At 42.6% G+C, this 16,854-nt stretch overlaps 1 protein-coding gene across 13 annotated transcripts in view; it reads left to right on the top strand.

The window, feature by feature from the left end:
• The window catches only part of RIN2 (Ras and Rab interactor 2), a 239,755-nt gene that overhangs the window by 163,841 nt on the left and 59,060 nt on the right, over positions 1 to 16,854 (top strand). For 11 of the 13 annotated variants that reach the window (XM_027621517.1, XM_027621520.1, XM_027621519.1 and 8 more), the window contains one exon: positions 13,342 to 13,442. In XM_027621517.1, the coding sequence (XP_027477318.1) occupies positions 13,342 to 13,442 (101 nt within the window). Of the gene's footprint in view, positions 1 to 13,341; positions 13,460 to 13,722; positions 13,846 to 16,854 lie in introns of all 13 variants that reach the window. The other 2 variants (XM_027621526.2, XM_027621527.2) reach the window with 2 other exon arrangements.

Below are 16,854 nucleotides of genomic sequence, written 5' to 3'. Positions count from 1 at the left end.
CCGTTTTTTTTTTCTTTCTTTTTTTTTTAAAATTCTCTTCTTTCTTTTTTCAAACACATTATCAATTCCTTTTATAAAATTTTTTATGACTTTCATCTTTACAGTCATATTACACCCCTTCATTGTATCAACCCTTATTTGGTACATATATAAGTCTTTCTTTCTTTAAAATTTTAGGAGGCACTTTCTTCCAACAAACCAAAATACACCCAAAATCTAGTGTGTGGCACTGATCTATGCACTAGCCTGATCATATTTGATCATATTCTGCTTTTATTTGTTTTGTTCTGTTTTTGTTTGTTTTTATCTTTTTCTTTTTCTTTCGTTTCTCTTTCTTTTTTCTTTCTTTCCCTTTCTTTTCCCCTGGTTTCAGGTCTTTTCTGATTTGTTTAGAGCATATTTTCTGGGGACATTGTTAACCTGTTAGCATTTTGTTCTCTCATTCATCTATTCTCCTCTGGACAAAATGACAAGACAAAAAAAATCACCTCAACAAAAAGAACAAGAGGTAGTACCATCTGCCAGGGACCTACTCAATATGGCCATTAGTATGATGTTGGACCTAGAGTTCAGAATCATGATTTTAAAGATACTAGCTGGGCTTGAAAAAAGCTTGGAAGTTATTAGAGAAACCCTTCCTGGAGAAATAAAAGAACTAAAATCCAACCAAGTCGAAATCAGAAAGGCTATTAATGAGGTGCAATAAAAAATGGGGGCACTAACTGCTAAGATAAATGAGGCAGAAGGGAGAATTAGCGATACAGAAGACCAAATGATGGAAAATAAAGAAGCTGAGAAAAAGAGAGATAAAGAACTACTGGATCACGAGGGCAGAATTTGAGAGATAAGCAATACGATAAGATAAAACAACATTAGAATAATTGGGATCCCAGAAGAAGAAGAGAGAGAGGGGCAGAAGGTATATTGGAGCAAATTATAGCAGAGAACTTACCTAATGTGGGGAAGGAAACAGGCATCAAAATCCAGGAGGCACAGAGAATCCCTCTCAAAATCAATAAAAATAGGTCAACACCCCAACATCTAAAAGTAAAACTTACGAGTCTCAGAGACAAAGAGAAAATCTTGAAAGCAGCTCAGGAGAAGAGATAGGTAACCTACAATGGTAGAAACATTAGATTGACAACAGACCTATCCACAGAGACCTGGCAGGCCAGAAAGGACTGGTTTGATATCTTCAGAGAACTAAACGAGAAAAATATGCAGCCAAGAATACTATATTCAGCTAGGCTGTCATTGAAAATAGAAGGAGAGATAAAAATCTTCCAGGACACACAAAAACTAAAGGAATTTGCAAACACGAAACCAGCCCTCCAAGAAATATTGAAAGGGGTCCTCTAAGCAAAGAGAGAGCCTAAAAGCAGCATAGACCAGAAAGAAACACAGACAATATACAGTAACAGTCACTTTGCAGGCAATAAAATGGCACTAAATTCCTATCTTTCAATAATTACCTTGAATGTAAATGGGCTAAATGCCCCAATCAAAAGACACAGGCTATCAGATTGGATTAAAAAACAAGACCCATCCATATGCTGTCTGCAAGAGACTCATTTTAGACCCCAAGACACCCGCACATTGAAAGTGAGGGGGTGGAAAACAATTTACCATGCTAGTGGACACCAAAAGAAAGCTGGGGTGGCAATCCTTCTATCAGACAAACTAGATTTTAAACCGAAGACTGTAATAAGAGATGAGGAAGGACACTATATCCTACTTAAAGGGTCTATCCAACAAGAAGATCTAACAATTGTAAATATCTATGTGCCTAACATGGGAGCAGCCAATTATATAAGGCAATTAATAACAAAAGCAAAGAAACACATTGACAACAATACAATAATAGTGGGGGACTTTAACACCCTTCTCACTGAAAAGGACAAATCATCTAAGCAAAAGATCAACAAGGAAATAAAGACTTTAAATGACACACTGGACCAAATGGACTTCACAGACATATTCAGAACATTCCATCCCAAAGCAACGGAATACATATTCTTCTCTAGTGCCCATGGAACATTCTCCAGAATAGATCACATTCTGGGTCACAAATCAGGTCTCAACCAGTACCAAAAGATTGGGATCATTCCCTGCATGTTTTCAGACCACAATGCTTTGAAACTAGAACTCAATCACAAGGGGAAAGTCGGAAAGAACTCAAATACATGGAGGCTAAAGAGCATCCTACTAAAGAATGAATGGGTCAACCAGGGAATTAAAGAAGAATCAAAAAAATTCATGGAAACCAATGAAAATTAAAACACAACTGTTCAAAATCTTTAGGATGCAACAAAGGCAGTCCTAAGAGGAAAGTATATAGCAATACAAGCCTTTCTCAAGAAACAAGAAAGGTCTCAAATACACAACCTAACCCCACACCTAAAGGAGCTAGAGAAAAAACAGCAAATAAAGCCTAAACCCAGCAGGAGAAGAGAAATTATAAAGATCAGAGCAGAAATCAATGAAATAGAAACCAAAAGAACAGTAGAACAGATCAACGAAACTAGGAGCTGGTTCTTTGAAAGAATTAACAAGATTGATAAACCCCTGCCTAGACTTATCAAAAAGAAAAGAGAAATGACCCAAATCAACAAAATCATGAATGAAAGAGGAGAGATCACAACCAACACCAAAGAAATACATCAATTATAAGAACATATTATGAGCAACTCTATGCCAGCAAATTAGATAACCTGGAAGAAATGGATGCATTCCTAGAGATGTATCAACTCCCAAAACTGAACCAGGAAGAAATAGAAAACCTGAACAGACCTATAACCACTAAGGAAATTGAAGCAGTCATCAAAAATCTCCCAAGAAACAAAAGCCCAGGGCCAGATGGCTTCCCAGGGGAATTCTACCAAACATTTCAAGAAGAATTAATACCTGTTCTCCTGAAACTGTTCCAAAAAATAGAAATGGAAGGAAATCTTCCAAACTCATTTTATGAGGCCACCATTACCTTGATCCCCAAACCAGACAAAGTCCCCATCAAAAAGGAGAATTACAGACCAATATCCTTGATGAACATGGATGCAAAAATGCTCACCAAAATACTAGCCAATAGGATCCAACAGTACATTAAAAGGATTATTCACCATGACCAAGTGGGATGTATCCCTGGGCTGCAAGGCTGGTTCAACATCCGCAAATCAATCAACGTGATACAATACATTAACAAAAGAAAGAACAAGAATCATATGATCCTCTCAATAGATGCAGAAAAAGCATTTGACAAAGTACAGCATCCTTTCTTGATCAAAACTCTTCAGAGTATAGGGATAGAGGGTACATACCTCAATATCATAAAAGCCATCTATGAAAAACCTACAGTGAATATCATTCTCAATGGGGAAAAGCTGAGAGCTTTCCCCTTAAGGTCAGGAATGTGGCAGGGATGTCCACTATCACCATTGCTATTCACCATAGTATTAGCAGTCCTAGCCAAAGCAATCAGACAACAAAAAGAAATCAAAGGCATCCAAATCAGCTAAGAGGAAGTCAAACTCTCACTCTGTGCAGATGATATGATACTTTATGTGGGAAACCCAAAAGACTCCACCCCAAAACTGCTAGAACTCATACAGTAATTCAGCAAAGTGGCAGGATATAAAATCAATGTGCAGAAATCAGTGGCATTCCTATACACCAACAACAAGACAGAAGAGAGAAAAATTAAGGAGTCAATCCCATTTACAATTGCACCCAAAACCGTAAGATACCTAGGAATACATCTAACAAAGAGACAAAGGATCTGTACTCAGAAAACTATAAAATACTTATGAAAGAAATTGAGGAAGACACAAAGAAATGGAAAAACGTTCCATGCTCATGGATTGGAAGAACAAACATTGTGAAGATGTCAATGCTACCTAGAGCAATCTACACATTCAATGCAATCCCCATCAAAATACCATCCACTTTTTTCAAAGAAATGGAACGAATAATCCTAAAATTTGTATGGAACCAGAAAAGACCCTGAATAGCCAGAGGAATGTTGAAAAAGCAAAACAAAGCAAAGCCGGCGGCATCACAATTCTAGACTTCCAGCTCTATTACAAAGCTGTCATCATCAGGACAGTATGATACTGGCACAAAAACAGACACATAGATCAATGGAACAGAATAGAGAGCCCAGAAATGGACCCTGAACTCTATGGTCAACTCATCTTTGAGAAAGCAGGAAAGAATGTCCAGTGGAAAAAAGACAGTCTCTTCAACAAATGGTGTTGGGAAAATTGGACAGCCACATGCCGAAGAATCAAACTGGACCATTTCCTTACACCACACACAAAAATAGACTCCAAATGGTTGAAAGACCTAAATGTGAGACAGGAGTCCATCAAAATCCTAAAGGAGAACACAGAGAGCAACTTCTTCCACTTCAGCCGCAGCAACTTCTTCCTAGAAACATCGCCAAAGGCAAGGGAATCAAGGGCAAAAATGAACTATTGGGATTTCCTCAAGATAAAAAGCTTTTGCACAGCAAAAGAAACAGTCCAGAAAGCCAAAAGACAACCGACAGAATGGGAGAAAATATTTGCAAATGACATATCAGATAAAGGGCTAGTATCCAAAATCTATAAAGAAGTAATCAAACTCAACACCCAAAGAACAAATAATACAATCAAGAAATGGGCAGAAGACATCAACAAACATTTTTCCAAAGAAGACATCCAAATGGCCAACAGACACATGAAAAAGTGCTCAACATCACTCAGCATCAGGGAAATCCAGATCAAAACCTCAATGAGATACCACCTCACACCAGTCAGAATGGCTAAAATAAACAATAATAATCAGGAAATGACAGATGTTGGTGGGGATGTGGAGAAAGGGGAACCCTCCTACACTGTTGGTGGGAATGCAAGCTGGTGCAACCACTCTGGAAAACAGTATGAAGTTTCCTCAAAAAGTTGAAAATAGAGCTATCATACGATCCAGCAATTGTACTACTGGGTATTTACCCCAAAGATACAAATGTAGGGATCCGAAGTGGTACTTGCACCCCATTGTGTAAAGCAGCAATGTCCACAATAGCCAAACTGTGGAAGGAGTCAAGATGTCCATCGACAGATGAATGGATGAAGAAGAAGTGGTATATATACACAATGGAATATTATGCAGCCATCAAAAGAAATGAGATCTTGCCATTTGCAATGACGTGGATGGAACTGGAGGGTGTTATGCTGAGTGAAATAAGTCAATCAGAGAAAGACATGTATCATATGACCTCACTGATATGAGGAATTCTTAATCTCAGGAAACAAACAGGTTTGCTGGAGTGTTGGGGGGGTGAGAGGGTTGGGGTGTCTGGGTGATGGACATTGGGGAGGGTATGTGCTATGGTGAGCGCTGTGAATTGTGCAAGACTGTTGAATCACAGATTTGTACCTCTGAAACAAATAATTCAATATATGTTAAGAAAAAAAGAAGAAGAAGAAGATAGCAGTGGGGAAGAATGAAGGGGTGTAAATTTGTGGGGGAGACGAACCATGAGATACGATGGACTCTGAAAAACAAACTGAGGGTTCTAGAGGTGAGTGGGTGGGGAGATGGTTTAGCCTGGTGATGGGTATTAAAGAAGGCACGTTCTGCGTCGAGCACTGGGTTTTATGCACAAACAATAAATCATGGAACACTACATCAAAAACTAATGATGTAATGTATGGTGATTAACATAACAATAAAAAATTTAAAGAAAAAATAAAATAAGTCAATAAACCTAAAAAAAAGTCTTCCTAGACAAGGGTCAATAAACAGGAGCCATAATGAAAAATTTTTATTCTATTAACATTAAATGCTTAAGGAAATACAAAGACAAACAAAAAACAGTACAAGAGAAAATCTTTTAAATATTTGAGACAAGAGGTGCATATCCACAACTCGTGCAGTTTAATGAAATAAACCAAGAAACCCCAAGATGAGCAATAGATTAATGAACAGGCAATTCTTCAAAGGAAGAAATCCATATAACAACGAAAATATAATCTCTGCAAAGCACATTAAAACAATAAGAAGCCACTTATACTCATCAGATTAGCCAAAGGTTAAAAGTTTCATAAAATCAAACACTGACAAGTGAGGGGGACACTTTCAAAGATGGTGGAGGCAGTATAGTTTGGCACAGCCACCAGAAGAGCCACATAGCGCCATCTCATAACCTCTTACATGATTGAAGCTCAGCATTTTCTGTGAGGTTTCACGCAGTACACAAGGGTGTTAAACACAGTACTGCTTGTGACAGTAAAACACTGGAAATGACTTAAGCGTCTGTCAAAATAGAATGGATACATGGTATATCCCCATGTGGTATATCCCTAGGGTGGAAAACTATTCCCACTTAAAATGAATGAACTAGGCAGAATGGCTAAAATTAACAAGTCAGGAAACTACAGATTTTGGTGGGGATGCGGAGAAAGGGGACCCTCTTACACTATTGGTGAGAATGCAAGCTGGTGTGGCTACTCTGGAAAACAGTATGGAGGTTCCTCATAAAGTTGAAAATAGAGCTACCCTATAGCTCTACTAGGTATTTACCTCAAAGATACAGATGTAGTGATCCGAAGGTGCACCTGCACCCCAATGATTATAGCAGCAATGTCCACAACAGCCAAACTATGGAAAGAGCCCAGATGGCCATCGACAGATGAATGGATAAAGATGTGGTCATCAAAAAAATGATATCTTGCCATTTGCAACTATGTGGATGGAACTAGAGGGTCTTATGGTAAGCGAAATAAGTCAATCAGAGAAAGAATTGGCATATGATTTCACTCATATATGGAATTTAAGAAACAAAACAGAAGAACATAGGGCAAGGGGGAGAAAAATAAAACAAGATGAAATCAGAGAGGGAGACAAATCATAAAAGACTTTTTTTTTAATATGAATTCAATTAGCCAAGGTATAGTACATCATTAGTTTTTGATACAAAGTAAAAGACTCTTAATCATAGGAAACACACTGAGGGTTGCTAGAGGGGAGGTGTGTGGCGGATGGGGTAACTGGATGATGGGCATTAAGGAGGGCACGTGATGTCATGAGCACTGGCTGTTATATGCAACTGATGAATCACCAAACTGTACCTCTGAAACTAATAACACTATATGTTAATTAATTGAATTTAAATAAATTTTTTAAATGTAAAAAAAAGAAAGAATGAGCTAGGGCTTCATGTATCAATGCGGATAAATCCCACATTTCATTGAGTAAAATAAGGGAACCAAAGGACAATACATCAGTATAATTCCATTGGGTAGAAAAAGCACAGAATGGTGTGCACAAAACTAATAGTGGTTACCTCTGGGTAGGTGAAAGGCTTCTGGATGATGCTTAAGGGACATTAGCTTTAATGACAACAATTTATGTTTTTCAATGAGAATGTATTCATGTTTTTTGTTTGCTATTATAATTAAATTTCAAAAATATAAATGGAAACACCCCGGAGGATGTGGCACACAAAGTTTAGAAAACAAACAAAGAAAAGGGTTCTGAGGTACCCCACCATCATTTTCTAGACACTCCTCTGCAAGTGGAAGGAAGAAGCCTTCATTATTTTGTTTGTTTCTATGGTGACAGCTCCTGGGGGCAAAGATCATCTCAAGGTTGATAAGGAACCCATTATTTTCCAGACTACTTTAGAAAAGCCCCAAACATGGGATGTACCCACCAGACCATGAGGCTCCCCTGGCTCAACAGAAATAGACAGGAGAGGGATTGTTTGGGTGATGTGGTTTTTCATGACCTGGAGGTAGGTCTAATCCCACAGGGCTGATGGGGGCTGTAAAGGCACATCACACCCCAAGGCCAAGCTGATGCACGAGCGGAATAGAATTCCAGAGCTGAGAGCAAAACACTTGACTTTTCCCACACCCTAGGTTTCAAGTCTTCGCCATATCAGCAACACATCCCCTTTTCAAACCACAATAACATTCCTGAGTTTGACTTGCCATTTGAAGAGCGCTGTATCAGAACTTGCTCTGTAAACACTTTTTCCTTTTAATTCCACTTGGCCTTCAAGAGAATTTTTCTCCTTTATCTAACCCTAAAAGAAAGAACACAAGATTTGGAGTGCCTCTCTTTTCCCTCCCTCCAGCTTCCCGGGCGAGCAGGGATGGCATCAAGACTTCTGTCCCTGGTTGGGGAAAATTGGCATCTAGGGGGCAGATGTTGAGATTAGAGACTTCTGGGCAGCCGTCAAAGGAAGACCGGATGCCACAAACACGGGTCTTTTGTGATCCAGGTCTGCTCCCGGTAATGAAATGGCCTCTTTCCAGGCTAGGAGGTATCTGCATCTATTTGAAGCGTCTTCAGGTATCACTCTGCTTTGTGGCAAGGCTCACAATTAATAACAAGGTTCAGGACCCAACCAAGCAGGGAGAGGGGCGCGCTCAGGTGGGATTTGAAGGCAGGTCTTTCTGAGCCCAGAGCCGGTGCCCTCACCACTGGTCCACGCTGCCGCTGCTGGCACTGTGGCCCCTCACAGGAGGTTCCCGCCTCCGGGGAGATTACCAGAATGATTACAAAGTGGTACAAATTGGTGTAGATCCCGCTCTAGCCTGGGACGCTGCAGGCCCCACCTTGCCCAGGCCGAGCCCTAGGTGTGATCTCAGAGGGGAAGAACCCGGGCCTTCCTACCCTTGGCCTGGATGCCAACTGGCATGAAAATCACCCAGGTGAACAGTTCAGGTTCCTGGCACTTTGGTATGCACAAATGCTCACCTGGGAGGGAGAGGGGTGAACAGAGGTTTCTGAGTAGAATGAGGGAGGGGACCCAGAGACCCCACCCTGGACTTGCCTGCCTTGTCTATTTACTGGTTTGGGGCCTTCCTCACGACTTGTAGTTTTCTGGAACTGATACAGATGCTGTGTTTTTGGTAGAACCACTGTCTCACTGATTTGGTGGCCCTGCACCCTGGTGTCCTGTCTTGCTCCGATTGCTCTGAATAAGAGCCGCTTGGTCCCGTGGCCGTCTTCCCAAGTGTCCACACACATCCTGGGCCAGCAGATAGGGTTGTGAAGAGCAGTGCTTGCATGGCAGATGCTTAAGCAGCCCCTTCCCTGTGTTACAGGAATTCTAGACAGCTACGGGGATGTGGTGGGGTCTTGGGTTGTGTAAGTGGATTTGGAGAAATTTCGATTGCGACACCAACTTTGATAAAGCGCTTAGGTTGAAAGTCCTGTTGTCTTAAACACGAGAAAGCTTAGCTTAAAATTGCTCCCCCTCCCTTTGTGGGTGGCAAGTTATCTCTGTTTAGCCTCAAAAATAAAATGTATTAAGAGCATAAAGGATGCGATCAAACATCTGCAGGTATCAAAACCACAAACACACACAAATGTATCTGGGAAAATTTGGGAAACATCTCAAATCCAATCATTGACACCAGGGCAGACCTTGGGGAGGAGCAGATGTTTGGGGATGACTTTGGCGGGTGGAGGGGCCTGGTTGGTGTAACAACAGATCATTCAGAGAGTCTGTGCCCTCAGGTGGGTGGGCTGGGGCAGAATGGAGGGTGACAGGAGGGTCTCATAGTCCTGCAGGCAGGGGGCCCTCTGTCCTTGTACACCTCCGTGTCTCAGGCGTCACTGCACATCCCTTCTGCATTACAGATCAATGGTGGTGTTCATGATTTGCCATCCGAGTGCGGCTGAGTGAGAACCACAATTTCTAGGTTCTTTGTGTTTGGTTAGGTACACAGAAGGAAGCAAGTGTGGCGTGTGGAGGCCTTGAGACACTACTGAAGGTGTCAGCAAGGCCAGTATCAGGAGGAACAGTCTGGCCAGAGAAGATCAAGGGCTTCTCCTGGGGAAGGCTATGTTTACGTTCACATTAATATGGTGGCCGTGAGGGTGACTGAGGGTGAACAGGCTGATTGTGTCTAGTGACCTGTCTCCTTGCTGGGGTTGGGAACTCTTTGTCCTAGGTTTGCCCGAGGCTGTGGGTGACCCTCCTGTGTGTGGCTCTCCTGCCCAGGACTATAGCCATGGCCCAGAATGGGAGGGTGACCCAGCCCAGATTGGGGGGTCTTCAGCACAGACACTCAGACTGCCTTTGCTCACCCCACTCACGCCTACCTTCTCAGTCTTTCCACCTCCTTCCATTTTCATGCCCATCCACCCCTTTTTCTTTTTCTAATAATTTTGATTACGAATAAACATACAGAAAATCACATATACTGCTAAACACACGTCTCTCAGCTCTGTCAAACCTTATAATTTTGCCATTTCATTTTAAGAAATAAAATCTCATAGTGGTTGAGCCCCTTGACCTGTGAACGTCTTCATCCATTCTCCTCCAGAGGTAACCATTATCCTGGACTAAGATTATAACCCCCATATCACACATTGGAGTTGTCTATCTATGTGTATATTTATAAACACTATAGTATTGTACAGTTTTGAATGGTTTTCAATTTTATATACTGGATGTAACCCTTTGCAAGTTTGTTTTTTTATTTTTATTTTTTTATTTTTTTTTTGCTTTTATGAGAAGTTTTTGAGCATTACTGTTTATATGTGTGTTGATACCTATAGCTCTGGTTCATTAATTTTAACTGCTACGTAGTATTCTATACCTCAGTTTACCCATTCTCTTACTGATGGACATTTAAGTGCTTATAATTTGGGGTTTTTTTTTTTTTTACAAATAATGGAGAAGAAATATTCTTATAAAGGTCTCCTTGCACCCATGTGCCTGGATTTCTCTAGAGTGTGTATCTAGGAGGTCTGTGTGTCTCTGACTCTATAAGACATTGCCAAATTGCTCTTCAAAGTGAGCTCTACAAATAACACTCCTCTAGCAGCATTTGGGGTTCCTGTTTTCCCACATTCTCAAATATTGTCAGACTTTTAAATTTTTGCCAGTGAGATATATATAAAAGGGATCTCCTGATCATTTTCTCTTCCAGGTCCCCAGTGCTTCTAGAATGTTTGCCTATAGCTTGCATCCCAGGCACGCACAACAGGGATGGATCAAGCATGGAGGACTTGGCTGGCCTCCCTTCTTCTGACCTCCAAGCATTGGGAACATGTAGAGCTATTTGCAGGGACCCCTTCTCCATGTCCACCTTCCCCTCAGATATTCTCTCCCTGTCACAGGGCTTTGGAATGCCAGCCCATATGCTAGTGACTTCCAAATGTATAAATATCTCTATACTGAATATCAAAAACCACTTACCAAATTTATTTGATGGCCGATAAGAAAATCAAGACATAACTGACCTAATATCCAATTCAATTTCTTCCTCAAACTTAATCCTCCCCCATTTCAGTCAATGGCACTGCCATCTATTTATTTGATAATCAAGTCAAAAACTTAGGAGTTGTATTGATTCTTCTCTTCCTACTGCTCCTATATGAAGTCCATCAACTTCTATCAATTTCTGTGTTAAATTGTTCTCGGATTTCCCCCCTTCTTTCTAATTCCCCTGCTAGCACCTTGGTCCAAGCCACCTGGCCCACTCTTGCCTGCATCCCTTCTGTTGCCTCCAAACTGGTGTTGCTGTTTCTCCTCTTGCCCCTACAAACCGTCTCTAGCCAGCAGCCAAAGTGATCTTTTTAGAACATAAAACCAAGAAAATGTCTTCCCCTCCTAAAGCCCTTTGATGATTCTTAGTGTAGAAAACTCAAATGTATGGGTACTGTGATCTAGAATGCCAACGAGCTCTGGTCCCTGTTTGCCTCTCCTGCCATGTGCCTTCCCAGACTCTGGGACTTTCTCTGTATGGAGGGATCTTCCCTTGATCTTTTCATGGCTCCTTTGTTGTTCAGGGCTCCATCACTTCCTCAAAGATCCACCGTCACCATCCCATCCCACCTAGCATGGTGGCCGCTTAGCTGCCCCCTATAGCATCACCCTGTTCTGTTTTCATCCTGGCACTTTTCAGCACTCAGGGCTGTGGTCTGTACTCCACTGGACTATCATCTCTGCGAGAACTGTCCACCTTATTCCGTGCTTGTAGCGCCTGGCATGAAGTGGGTGCCTGTAAAGGTTTGTTGAATTAATGAATGAATAGATGGGGTCAACAGTTTAGAAGAGCCTGTAAGCTCAGATGAAGTTTCTGCCAGCGCCTGGGTGGGATAAATCTGCTTGAGGCAAGACAACACTTATCTTTAGCTAGAATAGTGATTTTCAAACTTTATAGCCCGAGGATCCCATTATCCATTAAAAATTATGGAGGACCCCAAAGAGCTTGAGTTCACATGGATCACAGCTACGAGATGCTCGCTGTATTGGGAATTAAAATGGAGAAATGTTTTAAAAATATTTATTTTGAAACAATAATAAATCTATTACATGATGACGTAAGTAACACTTATGTAAAAAATAACTATGATTTTTTAAAATCAGGGAGCAGTGACACACTTTGAGAACAGCTGCTCTACACATAGAGGGCCTAGTTAGCACCAGGAAGGATTCTGTTGGATGAGTGATTAGGTGGGCTCAGGAGTTTAGATCAGCCTTCAGGGGCAGATGTAACCTCTCCCCAGGTGTGTGGATAGAAGATACAAGTGTGCATGAGCCTTCTGCAAGAGAAGGGCACATCTCCCTCTGCGTTCCCCCTATACTTCACCCACTCCCCACCCCAGGCAGCCCTCTCTCTTCCCTTTCCTCGCACAGTCTTCTTTATCAAAAAAATAAATAAAAAGCAAAGAATAGTATGAGTAAGCTTAATGTCTGGAAATTGCAAACTATATATGTCTTTTAAATATTCTTATTTCTGGGGCATCTGGGTGGCTCAATCAGTTAAGCATCTGCCTTCGGCACAGGTCATGATCTCAGGGTCCTGGGATCGAGCCCCGCATCGGGCCCCCTGCTCAGTGGGGAGTCTGCTTCTCCCTCTCCCTCTGCCCCTCTCCCCCCCACCCCACCCCTACTTGTGCTCTCTCTTTCTCTCAAATAAAATCTTAAAAAAACAAAAACAAATACGCTTATTTCTGTAGCCAGAACAATGATTGTATAAATTTTAATTCAGGGAATTCCTCTTGAGTTTTGATTTTGACAAAATGAATGTGGAAGCCTGGTTTTACCAGGATTTGTTTATTCCTCTTTGTATGTTGAGAAACCAAAGTGGGTGTCATATCCTTTTTCTGAGGGCAGTACCGAAACCTAAGTTCTTCCTCTTTTTTTTTTAGAAAAAAGCTGCTCCCACCCTCTTTATTTCTTTCCTCCGGGTGGAGGAAATTCACACAGCCGGGATTTAAAAAAAAAAAAAAAAAAGGTGGTCTTCTCTGTCCTCCTATTGAAGCGGCTGAAGCTCCCCAGGCTCTGGGCACGCCTCTTCCACTGCCTGACGTCACACTATTTTTGTCTTTGAATAGCTCATTGACACAATCGTCTCGGAGCTCGGAGAACTGAAACAGGAGATGGTGCAGACAGATGTCAGCCTGGAGAATGGACTGGAACCCAACGAAGCCCACAGGTGACAGAGACGATCAGGTGCCGGGCGTCAGATGGGGGCTAAGTGGACCCTAGCAGCTACGAGGACTGCCATCTCGGTGGCTTCTCAGAAGTTTGGGAACTGGGAGTGTGGTGGCCTCTCCCGATGAAGCTCTCTGTAGGAGGTGGGAGTGGCCTAGGAACCAGTTGTCTGTTTGTTTTAATCATTTTGAAGGCACTTGAACTTTACACCCTTTCAATGCCTCCTGGCACCAGAACCCGGAAACCTAAAGCTCTATCTGTCGTATCCACCTACTCAACAGTGATGGAAACAATAACGCAGCAGGATCCTCCGCGTGCAAAATAGAATTCAGTGTAGCCCATGTCAGTCTCCAGAAGGTGTAAAGGGGCGCCCTAAAGAGGATGGACTCATTTTGCGTTCTCAGGTCAGAAAAAAACCCCAGCGCTTATCATGGCCATTGGCCTAAAATGTGACCCAGTGTGTTGGAGTTTGGATGTGGTTGTAAATAACTAAGAGTGGGGGGCAATATACTATGCTTGTTAAGCATGACGTGTTGTGTTCGTATCGTATCCGATCTGAGTTAGCTGTAAGGGACTGGTCTTTATAGGGAGAATGGGAGTGCAGAGGTCAGGGTGGGGGTGGTAGGCTGGAGGAGGTCACTCCAACCTCATCTTAGCTCTTGAATGCTGCAATTCATTGCTAGGAAAGGCAACAGAATATAATCACTAAAAAATGACATGGACACCTGGTGCCTTGGAGGCCAGGCCCATTATTAACTTTCCCCTCTTTCCCAGGGTACGGGTTGAGGCAGCCTGGTGCAGGTATGAGGTGAGATTCACGGAGTGGGTTTTGCTCACAAGTCATGAGACAGGCAGGAATCCTGCAAGGGCGGGTGAACCAGGTGGTGCTGGTTGCCCAGGCAAGTTTCAAACCAGCCCAACTTGTTCCCTGCCCTAGACTGCAGAGAGAGCAGACAATCGCAAGGAGGTACTTTGCAGCTGGAAGGTGGTGCTTTAACTCTCCTCTGTCTCTGGAGAAACCATATTCCCCCTTAGCTGTGGAAATGCTGCATGCCATCCATTTCTTCCCCTTTTCTACAAAAATGCTGGGGGGACAGAGTAGACCAGATGGTCCCCAAGCTTCTTGCAGCAGCACCCTGGCATTCTCTCTGATTTCCCTGGACCTCAATGGCTAATTTTTGATTTTTGATTAAAAACTCTCGACCTCACGTTCAGAATAGTGCCAAACTCCGTGGAAGTGGATTTCCCTTTCCCCTTTGCATTACTGAGCAAAATAAATGTAGGAGTCCAGTTAGTGCCAAAGGGCAAAGAAGAGAGCTTTAGTGGCTGATTTCTCTCACATCCAGGGAACACAACACAGCAAAATAGTCCCCAAGCTCTGCAGATGATGGACACCAGTGGCAGTACCCCGCCCCCAATGTGTAAGGCCCAGGGATGTTAGGTTTGCTGGAAGACGTGATGGTACATCAGAGGCCATCACATCACGATCTTGACATCTGACAGCAGTAGGCACTGGGCTGGGTAAGCAGGGCTGCCATCTTGTCATTAACATCTCTATCTTTTTCTTTTCAAATTTAAGAATGACTGTAAGCATTCCATAATAACTATGTTTTTCAGATTAATGTCACTTATTCTTGAATGCTATGTTGGTTAACAATGAATTCGTGAAATTTCAGATGCATTTTACTTGGTGTTTTTTTAGTGGGGAAGAAAGAAAAGGCAAGACTATCTTAGTTGAACAATGCATACGGTGTTTACCATGTGCCCGCCACTGTTATAAGTGCGTCACAGCAGCCAGCTCATTGACTCTCCTAACTACCCTAGGAGCTAAATCTCCAGGATGGCCCTCATTCTACTGTGCGGGACCTGTCTGACTAATGAGGCTGTGGCTTCTGTGCTGGGGTCTCTCGCTGATTTTGCCGAGGCAGGGAGTCGTGACTTTGCTGTTAATTCCTCTGTTTTGCCCGACAATGTCCAGGTGGCCAGATATGGGAGAGGTAGGGTGAAGAGGACCTTCCGTTGTTTCCAGAATGAAAGCAGAGCAGAGCCCTGGCCACAGGGAAGCAGCAGGTCAGCTTGGCACAGAGCAGCCCAAAGCGTGGACGAAAGGAAAGGAGAGGGGTTAGTGAGAGTAACGGAGCCACCTCAAGTGAAACCCCTGTAGAGAGAAGACAGATTGCCCCCCTCCCCCAGGACCTTGGCTGAGCACGTTCCAGTTGCAGCACAGATGCATGGATGTCGCCTTCCTTTGTGGCATCCTTGGCGAGTGTGAGCTGTGATAACAGCCTCACCTACCCCAGCCACAGTCACCACAGAGTGTCTATGGTCCCTTCGTTTGTTGAACACTGGGCTAAGTGCCACGCTGGTGCCCTAGGTTAGGAATGCTGTTTCTCTACCTGCATTGGCTTTTGGTTGCTCCTTTGTCGTTAATATTGAGGTAATTTTTAATCTTTTCATGTCTCATGGACCCCCTTATCAGATTAATATTTTCAGTGCATAAAATAAAATATGCAGGAGGACATAGGGAAAACAATTCTACTGCAGTAGAATGATCAGAATTCTTAAAATGCATGATTTCATAGCATAGGTACTTCTTTATTATAAACACGTTAAATAGCAAGGTCTAGAAACTGCTGTCCTCTGGAAGCAAAGATGGCCAGAAACAGTACTTCTTCACCAACAATGAAAATGTGTGGGGTTTCTATTGGTGACAGAGTCTCAGCTACTGTGCAAACTACTGGGATTTGTTGGCCTGCATTCAAAATGGGAGGAAGTTAATTTCAAAACCAGGTTAGTGAAAGTAAAGATGTCACTTTTCTATCCAGTGGTCAGTTCTGACCTCCTCACCGATCAGCGTCATCCCACACAGTTGATTTCCCTTCCCTTCTAGGGACACTCGATTGGCTTGGCTTTCGGGACACCATACTTCCTGGTTTCCTCTCTCCTCACCTTCTGCTGCTTGTGGTCTCCAGCTGGTTCCTCCTCATCTCCCTCACCTCCTAATCCCGGAGCACCCAGAGCTCAAGCCTACAGCCTCTCTTCTCCTGTCCACCCCCCACCTTCTCTCTCCCACTAACCTTGAGCAAGATACTTAAAAGTCTCTGTGCCTCGGTGTGCACATCAGTGAAATGAGGATAATAATAGAGCTTGACTTGAGGGTGGTGGGAAAGATTAAGTGAGTTAATATTTGTAAAGAACTTTGCACAATGCTGGCAGCGAGTAAATACAATATGTTGTTTATTAAAAGAGACCTCTAGAGTAATTTCATAGTTAATCCCATCCAGTCCGTGGCTTTGATACCCTGTGTATATTGGGAATTCCCAACTTAGATCCCTAGGTTGGTCCTTGTTTGAATCCAGATGTTTGCCTCTAGCTGTCCATTCAGCCCAACTTCTGGCATCTCAAACTTACAA

Source organism: Zalophus californianus, chromosome 8, assembly GCF_009762305.2.
Source record: "Zalophus californianus isolate mZalCal1 chromosome 8, mZalCal1.pri.v2, whole genome shotgun sequence".
Taxonomy (NCBI): Eukaryota; Metazoa; Chordata; class Mammalia; order Carnivora; family Otariidae; genus Zalophus; species Zalophus californianus.
Note: the sequence above shows the minus strand (reverse complement) of the source record. Positions and strands in the feature narration are given on the sequence as shown.